Source organism: Myotis nattereri, assembly GCF_964212035.1.
Source record: "Myotis nattereri genome assembly, chromosome: 3".
NCBI lineage: Eukaryota > Metazoa > Chordata > Mammalia > Chiroptera > Vespertilionidae > Myotis > Myotis nattereri.
Window position 1 is genome coordinate 175,458,048 of NC_138077.1, and position 18,562 is coordinate 175,476,609.

Sequence of the window (18,562 nt, forward strand, 5' to 3'; positions counted from 1 at the left end):
ATTAGTTTATTTGGTTCATTAGATTTCACATATGAGTGAGATTATGTGATACTTATCTTTCTCTGAATGGCTTGTTTTGCTCTGCAAAATACTCTCCAGGTCCATCCTTGCTGTTGCAAATGGTAAGAGCTCTTTCTTTTTTATTGCCACATAATATTTCATTGTGTAACTGTACTGCAACTTTTTTATCCACTCATCTGCTGATGGGCACATAGGCTGTTTCCAAGTAAAGCTCACACACTTTTGCTTAAACAGTCAATTCTCATTCAAAGAGATTTAAATGCTAAGAAAAAACCTTATCATTTTACCACGTAGTTACCATTCCCTGTGCTCTTCCTTCTTTTATGCAGATCCGGATTACCATCTGATATTTCCCTGTGCCTGAAGGATGTCCATTAACATTTCTTATAGTAAAAATAGGTTGGTAATGAGTTCTTCAGATTTTGTATTTTAAAAAGACATTATTTGGGTTTCATTTTTGAAAGATATTTTTACTAGGTATACAATTCTCTAACTTGACTGATTTTCTTTTTCTTTTAGTCACTCAGATATTGATTTAACATCCTCTTGCTTCCATTGTTTCCAACAAGATTGTTGTCACTCTTATCTTTTTACTCTGTAGCCAACATGCCTTTATTCTCTGGAGAGTTTCCCTCTTATTACCATTTTTGAGCAATTATAATGGGCCTTAGGGATGTTTCTTTATGTTTCTTCTGTCTAGGGTTCCTTGAGTTTCTTGGATCTATACATTTATAGTTTTTTAATCACTATTTCTTCTAATAGTTTTCCTGATGCCTATTCTCCACTTTTCAGAACTCCATTTGTCCATATATTAGGAAGCTTGGAGATGTCCTACAGCTCATTGATTTTTTTGTTTCTCTCTTATTTTTTTCTGTGTGTTTTATTTTGGTTAGTTCTTTTATGTGTTTAAGTTCACAAATCCTTTCTTCTGCACTGTCTAATTTTCCATTAATCCAACCCAGTGTGTTTTTCATTGCAGGCGTTGTAGTTTTTATTTGTAGATATTTAGTTTAGTTACATTCTCTTTATATTTTCCATGTTTCTACTTAACTTTTTGAACACATAGAATACAGTTATAATAACTGTTTTAGTGGTTTAATTTTCACATCTGTGTCAGTAGTAGGTGGGTTTCGATTTATTCATTTATTTTCCTTATCATGTGCCATATCTTCCTATTTCTTTGCATGACTAGTAATTGGACGTCAAACATTGTGAACTTTGTCTTGTTGGGTGCTGGATATTTTTGTATTCCTATAAATATTCTTTATTTTTTTAAATATATTTCTTTATTGATTTCAGAGAGGAAGGGAGAAGGAGAGAGAGATAGAAATATCAATGATGAGAGAGAATCATTGATTGGCTGCCTCCTGCACACCCCCTACTGGGGATAGAGCCCGCAGCCCAGGCATGTGCCCTTGGCCAGAATCGAACCTGGGACCCTTCAGTCCGCAGGCTGATGCTCTATCCACTGAGCCAAGCCGGTTAGGGCTCCTATAAATATTCTTAAGCTTTATTTGGGAGCGGGGGGGGGGGGGGGAGCGGGTAGAAGAAGTGGAGATACAGTTAAATTAACCTGCAAACAGTTTTATCCTTTTAGATCTTATCTTTAAGCTTTGTATAGAGGGCACCAGAGCAATGCTCCACCTAGAGCTAATTATTCTTGACTACTTAGACAATACCCCTCTCAGTTATCTACCCAATGCCCCAAGAATCATCAGGTTTTTCCAGTCTGGCCAGTGGGAATCGGCAGTATTCCTGGCTGTTTGTGAGTACTAGTCACTGCACTATTCCTTCCAATATTTTTCCACTGGTTCTTTCTACAGTTTAGAGAACAATATGTTCTATTCTGTATTCCCTAGAGTCTAGCAGGGGTGGGCAAACTTTTTGACTCAAGGGCCACAATGGGTTCTTAAACTGGACCGGAGGGCCGGAACAAAAGCATGGATGGAGTGTTTGTGTGAACTAATATAAATTCAAAGTAAACATCATTACATAAAAAGGTACGGTCTTTTTTTTTTTTTTTTTTTTTTTTTTTAGTTTTATTCATTTCAAACGGGCCGGATCTGGCCCGCGGGCCGTAGTTTGCCCACGGCTGGTCTAGAGCATTGCTCTCAAATTTTGACTGATCAATATCATCCTCAAAAATGTGGCACAGAAGTGGGTTCATTCTGGGATAAGTGCTCTTCCTTTGTGATCCCACAACAGACTGTAACTTCTCTATCATAGAAATTACCATATTGTCTTGAAATTACATATTTAATAGACTTGATGAGGGCAGAGACTGAGTTTGTCTTGCTCAATGCCATTTCCTCAGTACTGAGCACAGTAGGAGTACAGGTAATTGTGAAATATGAATTCTGAATTCTGCTTCCAACCTGCTTGGTGAGAAAATGAATCTTTAAATGAGTTACAGAGTTGCAGAACTCTAAAACAGAAGATTTTAAATAGATCAGGCCTCAGCAGTTCACCTAACTGCGAGGTTATAGTCCCATCCTGCAGGTGAGATTGAGTCTTGACACTTATAAGCCTACTAGAGGCCCAGTGCACGAGTTTGTGCACAGGTGGGGTCTGGGCCAATCGGGGTCATTTGGACTGGGCCAGCCGGGGGGAAGGGCCACAGGTGGTTGCCCAGTGGAATGGACAATTTGCATAAAGCCTCTTATTATATAGGATTTCACATAAAGCCAACTAACCAGGGGCATCGTGTGGGTGGGGTAGGTATGGGAGGCTTCAGACTACTCCAACAGCCTTGGGGCATATTTGAATTCTGTGCAGACCTCTCCTTCCTTCCACATATATTTTAGTGCTACTGATGCCTGGCACTGGGCCAGAAAGCCTTCAGTGCAGTGTTGCAAGAGCAATTGTTCACATAGTATTTTGTGTTATGGATAGGAGGCATTTGCTATCACATGTATCCAGATGGTACTACCAGAGTTTCCATCCCAGCCTGTTACATAAAGATCAATGAAAGACATCTCTATTCTGTATTTTCTTTCGACTACCTGGACATGTACATCTTGCTTTAAACTAAATTCAACAAATATTTTAGAATACCTACTCCGTGCCAGGCATTCCAGTTACCATTGGGACTGGTCATTGGATAAGCCCTTTAACAACAGAAATAGTACTCCCAAGGTGACATAAGTCAGTATTCAGTTTCTGACCTGTGGATCTCCTTTGTTACACATCTTTCTCTCCATCTTCTGCCATCATATTCACAGTCCAGCTAATCTAATGCCCTGAGCCAAGACAAATGTCAGATGGAACAAAGTGAGAGTAGTATGGGAAGTCTATTCATTCCATTAATTGATTTATTCATTCATCAGTTTAATATTTATTGAGCACCTACTATGCATCAGACACCATGTTGAATGTTAGTAGTACAAAGACTAGTAGATACAAACTTTGTCTTTGAAGAATTCACAGTCCTGTGGTAGAGGCAAACAAGTGAAGTTACAATAATGTGAGTGAGAAATGCTAAAGTAGAAGAATACATAAGGCCAATAATCAATTTCTTGAGAGGACGTAAGTTCTTTGAGAGAAATGGTGTTTATCTTTCCTAACAACATAATTTGTAGAAGCACTCTGTAAAGAGTAAAATAAATAAATAAATAAACAAACAAACAAATAACAACCAAAAACCCCACCCTGGATTCTGATCCCAGCTTTTTCTCTGAGTAGCAGCTGTGTATCCTTTGACGATCATTTCAGCTTTCTGAGCCTCCGTTTCCCATATGTAATGTGTAACTGCTGATACCAGTCCCACCTACCTCACCAGGTTATTGCAAAGATCAAAGGTCATGAGAGTAACTTCTTAATTAATTGTAAATATCTCTACAAAATAAAATATGTAATCATGTTAGAGTCTCACTTGGTTTTTGAATTTTAAAGAAATTATTCAGCATTTCACTTAAGTGCTGAATGATCTTTTAAAAAAAGAAAATACTAATAATAATAAAGGAAGGGAGGGAACCAGCAGGTAAGCATCCTTCACTTTAGCAGCTTTCACAGTTCAAAGCAGGTCTGACTTGACCTTTTCAGAACTTCAGAAGGATATTTACTAAAATGAGAGACGTGAGGGGCCAAGGAATTTGTCCAAGAACATAATCTCTCCAAAACCCAAGCCTGAACCACTTCCGAAGGTCTTTAAACATCAACGAAAGTCTAAAGGACCAAGCTCAGCTCCGGAAGGGCAAGTTCTGGAGGGGCGGGACCAGGCTTCCGCTCCACCCCGTGACGCACGGGGCCCGACCCCAGGCTGCCGCCCCGCCCCGTGACGCACGGGGCCCGCCCCCAGGCTCCCGCCCCGCCCCGTGACGCACGGGGCCCGCCCCCAGGCTGCCGCCCCACCCCGTGACGCACGGGGCCCGCCCCCAGCCTGCCGCCCCACCCCGTGACGCACGGGGCCCGCCCCCAGCCTGCCGCCCCACCCCGTGACGCACGGGGCCCGCCCCCAGGCTGCCGCCCCGCCCCGTGACGCACGGGGCCCGCCCCCAAGCTGCCGCTCCACCCCGTGACGCACAGGGCCCGCCCCCCAGCTGCCCACCTCTCGCGGGATCTCCCGGGAGGACGGATGGGGTCAGGCCCCATCATGGCGGCGGAGGAGGCGGATGTGGATGTCGAAGGGGACGTGGTGGCAGCGGCGGCACAGCCAGGGTGAGGCGTAGAGACCGGGTCCCGCAGGGACGCAGAGGGGCGCGGATGCGCGGAGAGTGCCTTGGAGAGGCCGCGGGTGTGTCAGGGGCCAGGGGAGCGGAAGAACCCCCGTGTGCACGGGGTGTCCCGGAGCAGGAGAAGGGCCGCGCCCATCCCGCCGGCCGGCTGCTCCTGCGCCCCACGGCCAGCTACCGGGGGCTCGGGCTCGTGTCGGACGCTCTTTCACATTTTACCGGGATGCTGTGAGCGTGCTGGCTTCGCCTAGCACATTGCAGTTAGAGTCCTTCCATTACCCGCGCCTCAGAATCTCGCCATAATTCGCCCTTTGCCCCCGCCTGACAGTAACTAGAACCCGGGCGGCCCGGGAGGGACCCTGCGCTCTGGGATCCCTGTTCCAGTATCTGCCAGCCTGTGACCTCTCATTCCCCCTGGCCACAGGTTTACTTTTCCACCCAGTGGTTTTCAACCTTCTGGCCCTTTAAATACAGTTCCTCATGTTGTGACCCAACCATAAAATTATTTTTGTTGCTACTTCATAACTGTAATGTTGCTACTGTTATGAATCGTAATGTAAATATCTGATCTGCAAGATGGTTTTAGGCGACCCCTGTGAAAGGGTTGTTTGATCGCCAAAGGGGTCGGGACCCACAGGTTGAGAACCGCTGAAAGGCTTGGCTGTGGAACACTTCGAGAGACAGCTGGGCTTTGAGGCACGGGTAGGACTGCGCCTGCGCGGGACAGCTCTGGGTTCTTCTGCATTGCCGGCCCTTCCCGTTACTACAGTGTGGCCTGGGACCCGAGGTTTAGCTCATCACATCCTCTGACAGCCCATGTGTAAACTGACAGCCATGAGACATACCGCATGCGGTTATTGCGAGGAGCCAATAAAATAATCACGGGATACATTTTTGCATTTGATAGGTGTTCTGTAAACGTGCTCTTTACCGTCCCGTTACTCTTAGGGATGGTATTGTGAGGACCCAGCGAGGAGTCAGCACTTAATACTGATTCCCAATTCCTGCAAAACAGGCCAATGTGGTTTTTAAACAGCAATGTCCAGACTGAGCGGTCGCGCCCTTCCATTCCTTGCCTTCTGAGAAGAAATTGATACATGCCATTAAAAAAAAAAGAAGTGCTTCCAGAGTCTCCTTTTAGTAATGAAAGAGGCCTAGACTGATGAGGAATCAAAAAAATTCCGTTCCAAAGTCTGCCAGCTGTGTTGCTTGTAACTATGAACAACTTTATTAGAACTCTGTTAGGTTGAACCATGTGAAATTTTCAATCTTGGAGCATTTTTTACCTATAAAGTGGTGATTTCATATGGTCCAGCCTAATAATAGGGCCTCTGTAAATGGTGGAGAAGAATAGTAACTCTTGACAATGAAAGAACAAGATAGAGGGTTTAAAGTGCTGGTGAACGGTAAAGCACGGTAAAAATGTGCGGAGTAATTAAATTCATATATAGTCATTTTTCCAAAAGTCTTTAGGTAAAGCAGTCCAAAGTTATACAAAATGAGTAGAGAGCCTATTTTATTAACAATTACTGTTCACATTTGTGTAGGTCAAGTTCATCTTGGTCAAGCGTTTTTGCTTGCATGATTTAATTTACTTTTCACAAGAAGTCTATGAGATCAGTGGGCAAGAATACTTACTTGCAGTCAAGAGAGAAATAAGTTGAACTGGGAAACACTAAAGATCATCTGAGAGCATTGGCTGTACCCCTTTTCAATAGGTTCTTCTCTATTTTTCTTACTAGAGGCCCGGTGCACAGATTCATGCACTGGTGGGGTCCCTCAGCCTGACCTGCACCCTCTTGCAGTCTGGGACCCCTCAGGGGATGTCGGACTGCCGGTTTCAGCCCAATCCCTTTAGGCCAGGCCGAGGGACCCCACTGGTGCACGAATCCGTGCACTGGGCCTCTAGTATGCACAAAAGATCTTTGGTTAATCTCTTCCCGCCCTCTCCCCTCCCCCCTTTTCTCTGAGATTCATTAGTCTGTTCCATGTTTCCATACCTGTGTGTTGAGCATCTGCCCCCTGGTGGTCAGTGTGCATCATAGCTACTGGTCGAATGGTTGAACGGTCAAATGGTCGCTTAGGCTTTTATATATAGACTAGAGGCCCGGTGCACAAAACTTTGTGCACTCGTGGGGGAGGGGGGGAAGTGGTCCCTCAGCCCGGCCTGTACCCTCTCGCAGTCTGGGACCCCTCGGGAGATAACGACCTGCTGGCTTCCCTAGGTGCAGCCCCTGGTCAGGCTCAGAGCAGGGCCGATTGGGGGGTTGGGGCACTGCCACTGTCACACTCAGGGCAGAGCTGATGGGGAGGTTATGGCTCTACCCCATCACACACAGAGCAGGGCCCGTGGGGGGCGGGGGGAGTTTGAGTCGCCACCCTCTATCACCCACAGAGCAGGGCCGATCAGGGGGTTGGGGCGCCGCCACTCTCATACTCAGGGCAGGGCCGATGGGGAGGTTATGGCTCTACCCCATCACACACAGAGCAGGGCCCGTGGGGGGAGGGGGTGGGGCGCTGCGCCCTGTCACACATAGAGCAGGGACGATCAGGGGGTTGGGGCTCCACACCCTGTCATACACAGAGCCGCAGGGCGATCAGGGGGTTGGGGAGCCCACCCCTATCAGGCACAGAGCAGGGCTGATCAGGGGGTTGGGGCGCCTTCCCCTGTCACGAACAGAGCAGGGCAGATAGGGAGGTTGTGTCCCCGCCCCCTGTCACACACAGAGCCGCAGGGCGATCAGGGGGTTTGGGCGTTGCCCCCTGTCACGCTGATCCCGGTGCCGGGAGGCCTCTCGACTCCACTGATCCTGGTGCCGGGAGGCCTCGCGGCTCCGCTGATCCTGGTGCCGGGAGGCATATTACCCTTTTACTATATAGGATAGAGGCCTGGTGCACTGGTGGGGGCTGGCTGGTTTGCCCTGAAGGGTGTCCTGGATCAAGGTGGGGGTCCCCACTGGGGTGCCTGGCCAGCCTGGGTGAGGGGCTGATGGCTGTTTGCAGCTGGTCACACACCCTTCAAGGTGGGGGTCCCCACTGGGGTGCCTGCCAGTCTGGGTGAGGGGCTGAGGGCTGTTTTCAGGCTGGCGGGTGACTGAAGCTCCCAACTGCTCCTTTTTTTCTTTTTTTTTTTAATTCTGGGCCAGCTTTAGCTCTGAGGCTTGGCTCCAGCTCTTAGGCCTCTGCTGCTGAAAGCAGGTATCTGGTTTGTTTGGGTTCTTTAATCGAAACACTGTATCAACTCCAGCTCTGAGATCCCGGCTGGCTGAAAGCAGGTTTCTGGGGTTTTGTTTAGCTTCTATATTTGTAACAATGTTTCAAACTGCAAGCTCAGAGGCCGGCAAGGCAGGCGGGGAACGTTGGAGTCCTCCGTCGCTGAAGCAAGCAAGCCTCATGTTAGCTTCAAGCTGCCTGGCTGCTGGCCGCCATCTTGGCTGGCAGTTAATTTGCATATCGCCCTGATTAGCCAATGGGAAGGGTAGCGGATGTACGGCTAATTACCATGTTTCTCTTTTATTAGATAGGATTGTATTTACTTTTTCTCCTCCCCCCCCCCCCCCATTTTCTCTTTCTTCTTACTCTGTTTGAGCTTTAGGTCTATTGGTGGCACCTATAATCATCTTAGCCTTATGCAGGAAGGATTACAAAGGTTATTGGTTTCTGGTAGTCAGAGCCATTGCTTTACGATCTCCAAGGAGTATCAGTAACATTATATTCTGGGGAATCATGCCCCCTAATGTGATTTTTCAACTTTACGATGGTGCAAAAGTAATAAGCATTCAATAGAAATTGTACTTCCAATTTTGAATTTTGATCTTTTCCTAGGCTAGTGATATGCAGGTATGATACTCTCGTATGATGCTGGGCATTGGCAGCAAGTTGTAACTCCTAAACAGGCACTGGATCACAAGGGTAAACAACAGATACTCCTACAGTGAACTGTGTTGCCAGCATTTTTTGGATATTGTGATCTGAGCATGTTTAAGGTAGGTTAGGCCCGTGGTTGGCAAACCGCGGCTCGTGAGCCACATGCAGTTCTTTGGCCCCTTGAGTGTGGCTCTTCCACAAAATACCACGTGCGGGCGCACATGTACAGTGCTATTGAAACTTCGTGGCCCATGCGCAGAAGTCAGTATTTTGTGGAAGAGCCACACTCAAGGGGCCAAAGAGCCGCATGTGGCTCACGAGCCGCGGTTTGCCGAGCCACAGTTTGCCGATCACTGAGCTAGGCTAAGCTATGATGTTTGTTAGGTTAGGTGTATTAAATGCATTTTTTACTTAGGATGAGTTTATCAGGACAAGACTCCATCATAAGTCAAGGAGCATTTGCACTTGCTAAGTGCTAGGTACCTGAGGTAGAAGATGGCATTGAAACTTTTTTCCTTTCTATTTCTCCTACCATTCCTTATCATCCTCCTTTTCTTCTGCTTGACATTTAAATCATAGTGTTTTAAGTGGTTTTGTCGTAAGACTTCTACTCAGTAACTACATACTAGTAGTCCCTGGTGATACCATATCTCAAGACTTAAATTTCTGTTTGTTGGGTTGGACAATATGAAAGTTTGCAAATGACCATTTCATAAGTTCACCTAATACATGTTGATCTTTCCCAACCTCCTGCCAACCCAAATCTCTCCCGATCTTCAGATCCATTTATCCAACTTTCCCAGTCTGTTTGCATTTGGATGTTCTACAAGTCCCTCAGTCTCAGCTTATAAACCTTCCCCACCACATGTGCCTCTCTCCACCCAGTCACCCAAGGAACAGACCTATATGTATTCTTTTCCTTACCTCTCTCCTTCCACTTCTATAAGCTATGAATGATCTGTTGATTCTTAGTATCCTCTCAAATGTATTCACTTCTTCCTATTCACACTGCTTGTTCTCTAGGTCTGTTACTGTCACCTTTTTTCTAGTGCTTATACTGTAATCACTCCCTCTTAACTGCTCCTTGTCTCTTTGTCTCCTTCTACTCTTTCCTGAAGTTAGAGCATTCTTTCTCACATCCAGGTCTGATCATGTTATTTTCTTCAATCCCTAGTTGGCTTTATGATAAAGTTTTTTTCATTCCTTAACTCCTAGAGAGACCTGTGTGATCCATGCCTCACCTACCTTGTTCATTCAATCATTTAAGAAATTTTGATTGAACACCTTTTATAGGCCAAGCCCTGATTATACAGCAGTTACCAAAACTACGTCCTGGCTTTCATAGAACTATCATTCTTATTAGGTGAGACAGACAGTAACATTTCTGTATATATCAGATGGGGAAAAGTGGAAAAGATAAAGGAGGGAAGGTGGGCGACTGACTTATCAACCTAATCTGTTGCAGTTAACCAGGGATAACTATCAGGACTGAAACTATGAGACCTCAAAGGTCAGTGTGGATGTGGTGTAAAAACTGGATTTGGAAAAGGGAGAAGCAACAGAATTGGCCACAGGTTGAATGTGTATTTTGAGGAAATAAGGGCAGGTGCAGATTTCTGGCTTGGGTCTAAGGGATGGAGGTGCCATAGACTGAGATAGGTAATGATAAAAGAGTAGCATATTTGAGAGGAAATGTGAACTCAGGTTTAAACATGCTAATACGGGGTACCTATGGAGCTTCAGGTAGGTGTCCAGACACATACACTAGCGATGTGGATATTGCTGATCCTTATTGAGAAATAGCATGTAAAAAGATTTCTAAAGTACACTTGAAGTGGTACTAGTCCCACCTCCTGCATCCTTGGCAGACCTAGTTAAGTAAAGGTTTTCTTCTGCTGATCCAAGTCTCAGAATCCCTTAGTTTGTATTTCTGGTAGTCCCTACCAAATCTGAATTGACACGAGTTAAAACCTTTTTGTCATCAACAGTTGAGAGACATTATCACTTTTAGTTTATTGTAGATAGTCTGTTAGCCTCACAATTCATTATAACCATTGTGGAACTAATTGAAGATTCAAAAATGTAAACCCATAGATAGGTTTTTGCAGTTAAATTCTTAGCACTACACTAGGTCTGGGAAAAGTCAGTAACTTAACTTGGAAAATTTATAACTTCAGGACATACAAAAGCAAAAATTAAATTTAATTATATCATAGATTAGGCCTTCCAAAACTTAAATATTTAACTATTCAGCTTTTTTGCATATGAAGTGAACATGTGACTTGTGAGTTCTTATTAGTTTACTAATAAAAGAAGTGAATTAACAAAGTTTGATCCCTCATGGACATAGAAAAGAGCCCAAATAACCCAAGTTACCTTGTTAAATTATACGAGTTGTTATTAAAGCATTACACTCTCTTATCTCTTCATTGTACTGTCCTTCAAGTATTTTCTATTCAGGTTCTTCCATTTATTTTTTATTTTTTTACATTTTGAGGGTGGTGCTATTGATGGTAGCTTTCATGCTTTAGGTATATCTAAAAGAATTAATTATAAAGTTGAATTCCTACATATGCCTCAAAAGAAGTCTGAAGTGTTGATTCATGGCCACAGAGCATGTGTGGTTGCTGCTTTGGGTTATTTTTTTTCTCGTGAACTTGTTTATTCTTGGGAAACAAAGGAAGTGAATGGACTTGAGGTTTAGCAGTTGAGATAGGGTAACTTAAAGCACTATGTAATTCACAGACCAAGGAGGTACCACAGGCATTTCTACAACATGAAATCTGTTAAGGAGAGAAGGGAACTAAATATTTGCTTAACATCTCAACCTACCAGTTACTGCTATGTAAAATGTATACATTAACTGATACAATATCACTTTTATACTCATTTTCTTATTACAGAAACGATGAAAATACAGCATCTATTTTACAAGATCACTATCTTGATTCATCATGGAGAACTGAGAATGATCTTATTGTAAGTATTTTATGAAAATATTAAGGACATTAAGCTATTATTACCCAAAGTACCTCTTTTTTTTTTATTTGGTGCTAGTTCTCAGCAATCACAGAGGTAATAAATTTAAACTTTTTTAAAAAATATATTTTTATTGATGTCAAGGGAGAGGGAGAGAGAGATAGAAACATCAATGATGAGAGAGAATCATTGATTGGCTGCCTCCTGCACGCCCCCTACTGGGGATCAAGCCCACAACCCAGGCATGTGCCCTTGACCGGAATGGAACCTGGGGCCCTTCAGTCCACAGGCCAACACTCTATCCACTGAGCCAAACCAGTTAGGCGAAACATTTTTCTTACTGTAAAAATAGCAGAAACTTACTCTTATTTCTTTTGACTTTGAAAAATGTCCACAATTGGGAGACAACTGTTGGATCCAGCTGGATTTGAATATACAAGTCCTTGCTCTACCACTACCAGATTTGTGAACCTCAGTTTCATCTGAAAAATGGGGTTCATTGCAGGTTTCATTTCCTCATTTAACAGTTACTTACTGAGTATATACTATGTGCCAGACACTAGACCAGATTTGGGGGTTCCAACTATAATTAAGATAGACATGGTTCTGCTCTCAAGGAGCTTATAGTCTAAAGAGTCAGGTACTAAACAAATAGACAGACTAATTATAAATCATTAAGGACATTAGGTACAGACTAAGGGTGACAGGATGGGGAACCTACTTTAGATAAAGCTGTCGGTATGGGAAACTGAGGAGGTGACTTTTAAGTTGAAATGTAATAAAAAGAGGGGAGTAGATATGTGATGAGTTGAGGGAAAACATTAGGCAGAAAGAATAGTATCACAAAGGCTGGTTGGAAGCCAGTTCTAGAATATGGTAAGGGAAGGGGGATGATAGCTGTGACAAGGGTGGAAAAGCAGATGAGAGCTCCGTCATATTTGTAGGAATCAAGAGACCAGTTAGGAAACATTTGAGTAATCTAAGCAGTATTTGGTGGTGGCTTGGCTGGAGGTTGTGGCAGAGTCAATAGAAGTAGACAGATTTAATTATACTTTGGAGGTTGAGCTCCTTGGTAGACTGGACATAGGATTGAAGGAAGAGGAAAGAACCCAGGGTGATTCTTGGGTTTCTGGCTGGAATAACTTGGTGACCAGTAGTGCCATCTATAAAGTTGGGAAGGTCGGGGAAGAAATAGATGAAGGAAGGTATGTGATGGAGTTATGTTTTCATTGTTAAATTTAAGAAGCCTACTAGATACCCAAGTGGAAGTTTTGAGGGGGCAGTTGGATATAACAGTCTAGAATCTAGACCAGGGGTGGGCAAACTTTTTGACTCGAGGGCCACAGTGGGTTCTTAAACTGGACTGGAGGGCCGGAACAAAAGCATGGATGGAGTATTTGTGTGAACTAATATAAATTCAAAGTAAACATCATTACATAAAAGGGACGGTCTTTTTTTTCAATAGTTTTATTCATTTCAAATGGGCTGGATCCGGCCCGCGGGCCGTAGTTTGCCCACGGCTGATCTAGACTCTATATCTTGGAGAGGAGACCTGAGCTGAAATTTCTTAAGTTTTGAAAGTTGAAAATGAGTGTGATCATTCAAGGAGAGATTGTGACTTGAGGGAAAAAAGAATTGTGAGTTTTGGAAATAGGTGAAGTATCTAGCAAAATTCTGATAACTAAAGTCCTTTATACATGACTTTATGATGCATGAAAGTCGTGCTGGAGTAGACCTCCCTTCCCCCCGGCTGCTGGCACCAGCATCCCTCTGGCACCTGGGACCCGGGCTTCCTTCCAGGTGCCTGCAGGCACCCAGGACCCAGGCTTCCCTCACAGCCCCGGCTTCATCCAGAAGGTCGTCCGGAAGGACATCCGGTCTAATTAGCATATTATGCTTTTATTATTATAGATAGCCATTATTACTGTATCACAGATAGGAGCTTGAGCCTTGGGAGTCTAACAGACTGGTGTGTCAAGTCTCTGCTCTTCCACTTGAAATGTTAGCAGTGCTAGGGATGCCTCTGTAAAGTAATAATGCCTATTTCATAGAATTATTGTGGGAATCAAAGCTATGTCCATGTGCTCAGTAAATGACAGCTGTTATTGTTAATCATATCATTGTGTATTTTCATTTAACAAAATATGGAAGATAACTTCAAAAAGTAGTAAATAAAAAGAAAATATGTTCTTCTCTTTTATAATAGCCTTGGACTCTGGATAGCACCATCAGTGAAGAGAACAGAGCTGTCATTGAGAAAATGTTGTTGGAAGAAGAGTATCCTTTAATGATTGTGAGGAAAGAAGATTTCAGGGTTAAATACCTCTAAATGCAAAAATTATAAAAGAGACCACTGTTAATTACTAGATAGATATATTTGGCCCCAGACTGCTACAATATAACATGTTACCTACCTATGCAAAAAGCTGCATTTTATTCTTTTGGTTCTGTTTTATTGCTAAGTCTGAGGTATGATTCAACATTTTTTAGTTTCTGTTGTCAACCAACTCTTTATACTGTCTGAATATTGATTTGAAATTATAAAATGTTTTAAGTTAGCTAAAACCTTTAGTCCAAGACCGTTTAGTTCAATCCTCCATCTTTAGTTATATAAGCTGAAATCCAGAACTGTTGATTTGTCCAAGATTTCAGAATTAGAATATGTAAAAGTTCTCACTTCTTACTCTACCAATTTACAGGTGTTATGTGAGAGGAATCTAAGTAAAAAGCACAAAACAAAAACAAAAGGATAAAGATTCCCCCCCCCCCTCCCCCGGCCACCCCTCACCCTTGAGAAGTTGTGGATCCTTATCCATGGGCAGGCACTGGCTTCTTGTCCTTATTTCTTTATGTGATGTTGGCAACTTAATTTCTTTGGGACTAAATTTTCTTATATGTAAAATGTGAGGATTGAACAAAATGATTTCTGATTTTATGATTTATAAAGAGTATTAATAGTAGTTTAGTGAGTAGTGGTTTATGTAACATTTTCTAGTGGCCTCCTTTAAAACAGGTGGAATTAATTTTAGTAATTTATTTAACCCATTATATTTAAAATGTTATTTCATCATTTAATATAAAAACATTGAGATCTTTCACATTTGTTTCATACTCTTTGAAATTCAGTGTGTGTTTTATACTTACAGTGCACCTCAGTTTGTGCTAGCCACATTTCAAGTATTTAGTAGTTACACATGTGGCTATTGGCCAATGTATTGAACAGTGCAATTCTAAATTAAAGAATACTTAGTTACTGGTTCACTTCCAGATGTGGAAACAGAAGTAATGAGAGTAAAAGCTATGTCAGCTCTTGGAAGACAGGGATAATATTTTCTTCCATCTTTGTCCTCAGTACCTAGTACCTAGTATAGTGCCTGACATCCACAATATACAGGCAATAATTGTCAGTGAAGAATATTTCTGATTAAGTTATTATAAAGGCCAGTTTTAAGACGTTTGAGAGAGGCTTTCTGGTAGATTTGACCTACGTGTTTGTTAGTTTTATTAGGGTAGAGGACAACCCTGAGCTCTTCTCTGTTACCTTGAGAAATATGAAGACAATTGGTTGTCCTAAATTACCCTGGACGACCAATCAAATTCATCTATTACATTCTCCATATGGTCTAGGAAAAAAAGAATTAAATGAAACATTGAGGATGTTTCTTCTCTTAGCCACTTCTAAAAGGGAAGATAAGAGGAACTAGCATTTATATAACACATTTTATGCAGGTACCATTTTGTGAGATTTTACATGTAATATTTAATTCATATAACAACCCTGTGAGGTATAAATAATTTTATCAAAAATTGTACAGACCTGAAAAGGGCTTTGAAAGGAATTGATTTAGCTAGGATTCAAGTGTGACTTTCATGAGTATCTATATATATAAAAAGCCAGCAACCAGAACGCAGTAACGACGGAATGAGCCCACTGCAGCCAGTAAACCTGATGGATTGGGGGGTGGGGCCGGCCGGCCAACCTCCCATGGCCTCTTCCCTTGGCCGGCCCTGCCCCCAATGGGCCCCCACTACCCCCATCGACCTGCAGCCCCTCCCTTGGCCGGCCCCACCCCTAATTGTCCCCTTACCCCAATAAGGGGCGGAGCCAGCTGGCCAACCTTCTGCGGCCCCTCCTCCCACCCGGCCCCACCCCAGATCAGCCCCTGATCAGGGGCAGGGCCGGCCGGCCAACCACCCATGACCCCTCCCCCAGGCCCCTGGCTCCCCATCGGCCCTCGGCCCCTCCCCCCAGACAGCTCTACCCCCGATCAGCACCCCCACTCCAATCAGGGGCAGAGCCAGCCAGCCCATGGCCCCTCCCCCAGACCACTGGCCCCCTATTGGTCCCCTGGACCCCATTTGGGGGCGGGGCTGGCTGGCCCACCACCCACAGCCCCTCCCCATGGCCGGCCCCACCCCCAATCAGCCGCCACCACCCCAATCGGGTGGGGCCCACTGGCCAATGCCCATGGCCCCTCCCCCTAGCCGTCCCGGCCCTGATTGGGGTGGGTCAGCTGGCCAACCTCCTGCCATCTCCTCCTCCCGACAGGCCTGCCCCAGTCTGCCCCGATTAGGGCTGGGTCAGCCGGACCTCACCTGTGCACAAATTCGTGCACTGGGCCTCTAGTTCTATAGTAATAAAAGACAAACATGCAAATTGACCATACTTTTGCTATGCCTTAAGTCACGCCCATCAGCCAGAGTGACTATATGCAAAGTAACCCAACTAAGATGGCTGCCGGCAGCCACGGAGCTGGAGCGAGCAGGAGGCTTGCTTGCTCCAGTGATGGAGGAAGCCAAGGTTCTCCACCTGCCGCAGCCCGGCTCTGAGCTCCACTGAAAGCAACAAAGTTTCAATTATAGAAGCTAAACAAACCCCAGATACCTGCTTTCAACCAGCCGTGGCCACTGAGCTGGAGCGAGCAGGAGTGGGTTGCCCCTGGCGGTGGAGGAAGCTAAGCTTTCCGCAGGTCTCCACTAAAGGCAACAAAGTTTCAATTATAGAAAGTAAATAAATCCCAGAATAAAAAGGAAAAAAGGAGAGGCTGGGAGCTTACGTCGCCAGGGTGCTTGGCTAGCCTGAAAACGGCCCTCAGCCCCTCACCCAGACTGGCCAGGCACCCCAGTGGGGAACCCCCACCCTAAAGGGAGTGTGGCCAGCCTGAAAACAGCCATCAGCCCCTCACCCAGGCTGGCCAAACCTCCATGGGGTGAGGGTCCCCACTGGGTTGGACATCCTCCGAGGGGTCCCACACTGCAAGAGGGCATAGGCCGGGCTGAGGGACCCCCCGAGTGCACAAATTTTTGTGCACTAGGCCTCTAGTATAATATAAATGCCTACTTTATATGAGCCATGTAAAAGTTATGACTTCATTGTTGTTAAAGTTTCCTTAATAACTACACAGGTATTATTTATCTAAAAAATCACTTCCAGAAAAATTCTGGCTTGGTCAAAAGGAAGATGATAAAAAATATATGAAAAGGTAAAAATTAATTTATACTTTTAAAAATATGAACAGTACTTTTAGAAACTTCACAAGCTTCCTTATTTTCTTTTTTCATGTGGTGGTGCAGTCTGCAGAAAACAGCAAAAATCATGTATGTACTTATGTTTAAAATTTTAAAACCTTTTTTATTAGTTAAAAGTTATAAGGAAATTAAATAAAAATTATAGTTGGCTTGTGGAAGAGCTTTCTTGATCTTGAGTTATTCAAAAATATAAAATCAAGATTTCTTGTATACATTGGAATGCCCCAAGGTAATTTTATGCTGCTATTTTCCAGAATTTCTCTTTTGGTATCATCAGATTATGGAAAAGATGGTTTCTTAGGAATTTGTGGGGAAACTTTTAAAATCTGCTATTTAATGTTAGGAATTGACATGATTTCTATTGCCCTATCAGTTAATTTTCAATCACTTCAAACAAAAATTTAATTTGAATTTTTAGTTTTCAAAAACTTAAAGAAACTATTAACTATTTTATTTAGTGTTTATAAACTTGCATGTTTATGGTACCTTAAAGGTAAGGCTAACAGATATGCAATTGCCAAGAGTTTGAGCACCAAACAGACTTTGGCTTTTGCATTTTGCTAAATAAACAACAATAAAAAATGAAGTTAATGAAAAGATTAATGGTGTGCTTGAATTAAATTAGTGAGCCTCATCACTCTCTTAATTTCTTAAGAGACTACAGTTTCAAAAGCAATAAACATAATGCCATAGTTTGGTTTTTTTATTACTTTTCTGGCTTGATATTTACATGGTACGTGGAAGAATCAAAGAGATAATATTTCTGGAGTCAGTTTAAACTTTTACATGCCTTTCAGGATTTGGATGTTTTAATGTCTGCTGTTTTATGTCCAGCATAAAGAACCCTATTTGTTTGTTTTCACACTGACTTCCTTTAATGTCTTTTAGTGTTATCTTCACTCAGACTCAAGGATTATGTCTTTTGGGGCTCCTATCATCCTGAGCTAGAGAAGTATATGAGACAGGGTAAATCTGTCCCCTCATGTAGAGGCTGCAGCCTTTTTCTTCTTCTTTTCCTTTTTTTAAGTTCTTAGACTCAGAATATTGAATTTAGTTTATGGCTATCTATAATCTTTAGCTGCGTAAATATGGAATGTTCCATTTCAGATTTTTTTTTTTTTGCAATTCCTTTTTTCCCCCCTTAGGGTACAATCTCCTACAAAACCAGCCAGTTTCTCAGTAAAGTGGACGATAGAAGAAAAAGAGCTGTTTGAACAAGGGCTGGTAAATAGAGCAATTTTTGACTTATAGTAAAATAATTCTAGAAGCAAATATTGATAGAATTATAAGGTTAAATTAATTTGTAGAGACCAGAAATTTCTTTTTAATTACAGTGATCATATCTATAGTTTTTCTATAGATAGAGTGATGATGTATGTAGTATAGTACAAGAGAATTTAACTCACTTAAGTTAATAAAATATTAAAATAGATTTGGATTAATTTTTGGATAGTTTTTACCCTATTTTTATACTAGTAAAACCCCCAAATTGAGCT

The 18,562-nt window shown here is 43.2% G+C and overlaps 1 protein-coding gene across 1 annotated transcript in view; it reads left to right on the forward strand.

Moving 5' to 3' along the window:
- The first annotated feature begins 4,580 nt into the window (after window positions 1-4,580).
- MYSM1 (Myb like, SWIRM and MPN domains 1) overlaps window positions 4,581-18,562 on the forward strand; it is a 44,442-nt gene continuing 30,460 nt past the window's right edge. The window contains exons 1-6 of the mRNA XM_081088457.1: window positions 4,581-4,677; window positions 11,462-11,537; window positions 13,744-13,814; window positions 16,943-17,020; window positions 17,112-17,135; window positions 18,212-18,290. Of these exons, the coding sequence (XP_080944583.1) occupies window positions 4,595-4,677; window positions 11,462-11,537; window positions 13,744-13,814; window positions 16,943-17,020; window positions 17,112-17,135; window positions 18,212-18,290 (411 nt within the window). The 5' untranslated portion in view covers window positions 4,581-4,594. The remainder of the gene's footprint in view (window positions 4,678-11,461; window positions 11,538-13,743; window positions 13,815-16,942; window positions 17,021-17,111; window positions 17,136-18,211; window positions 18,291-18,562) is intronic.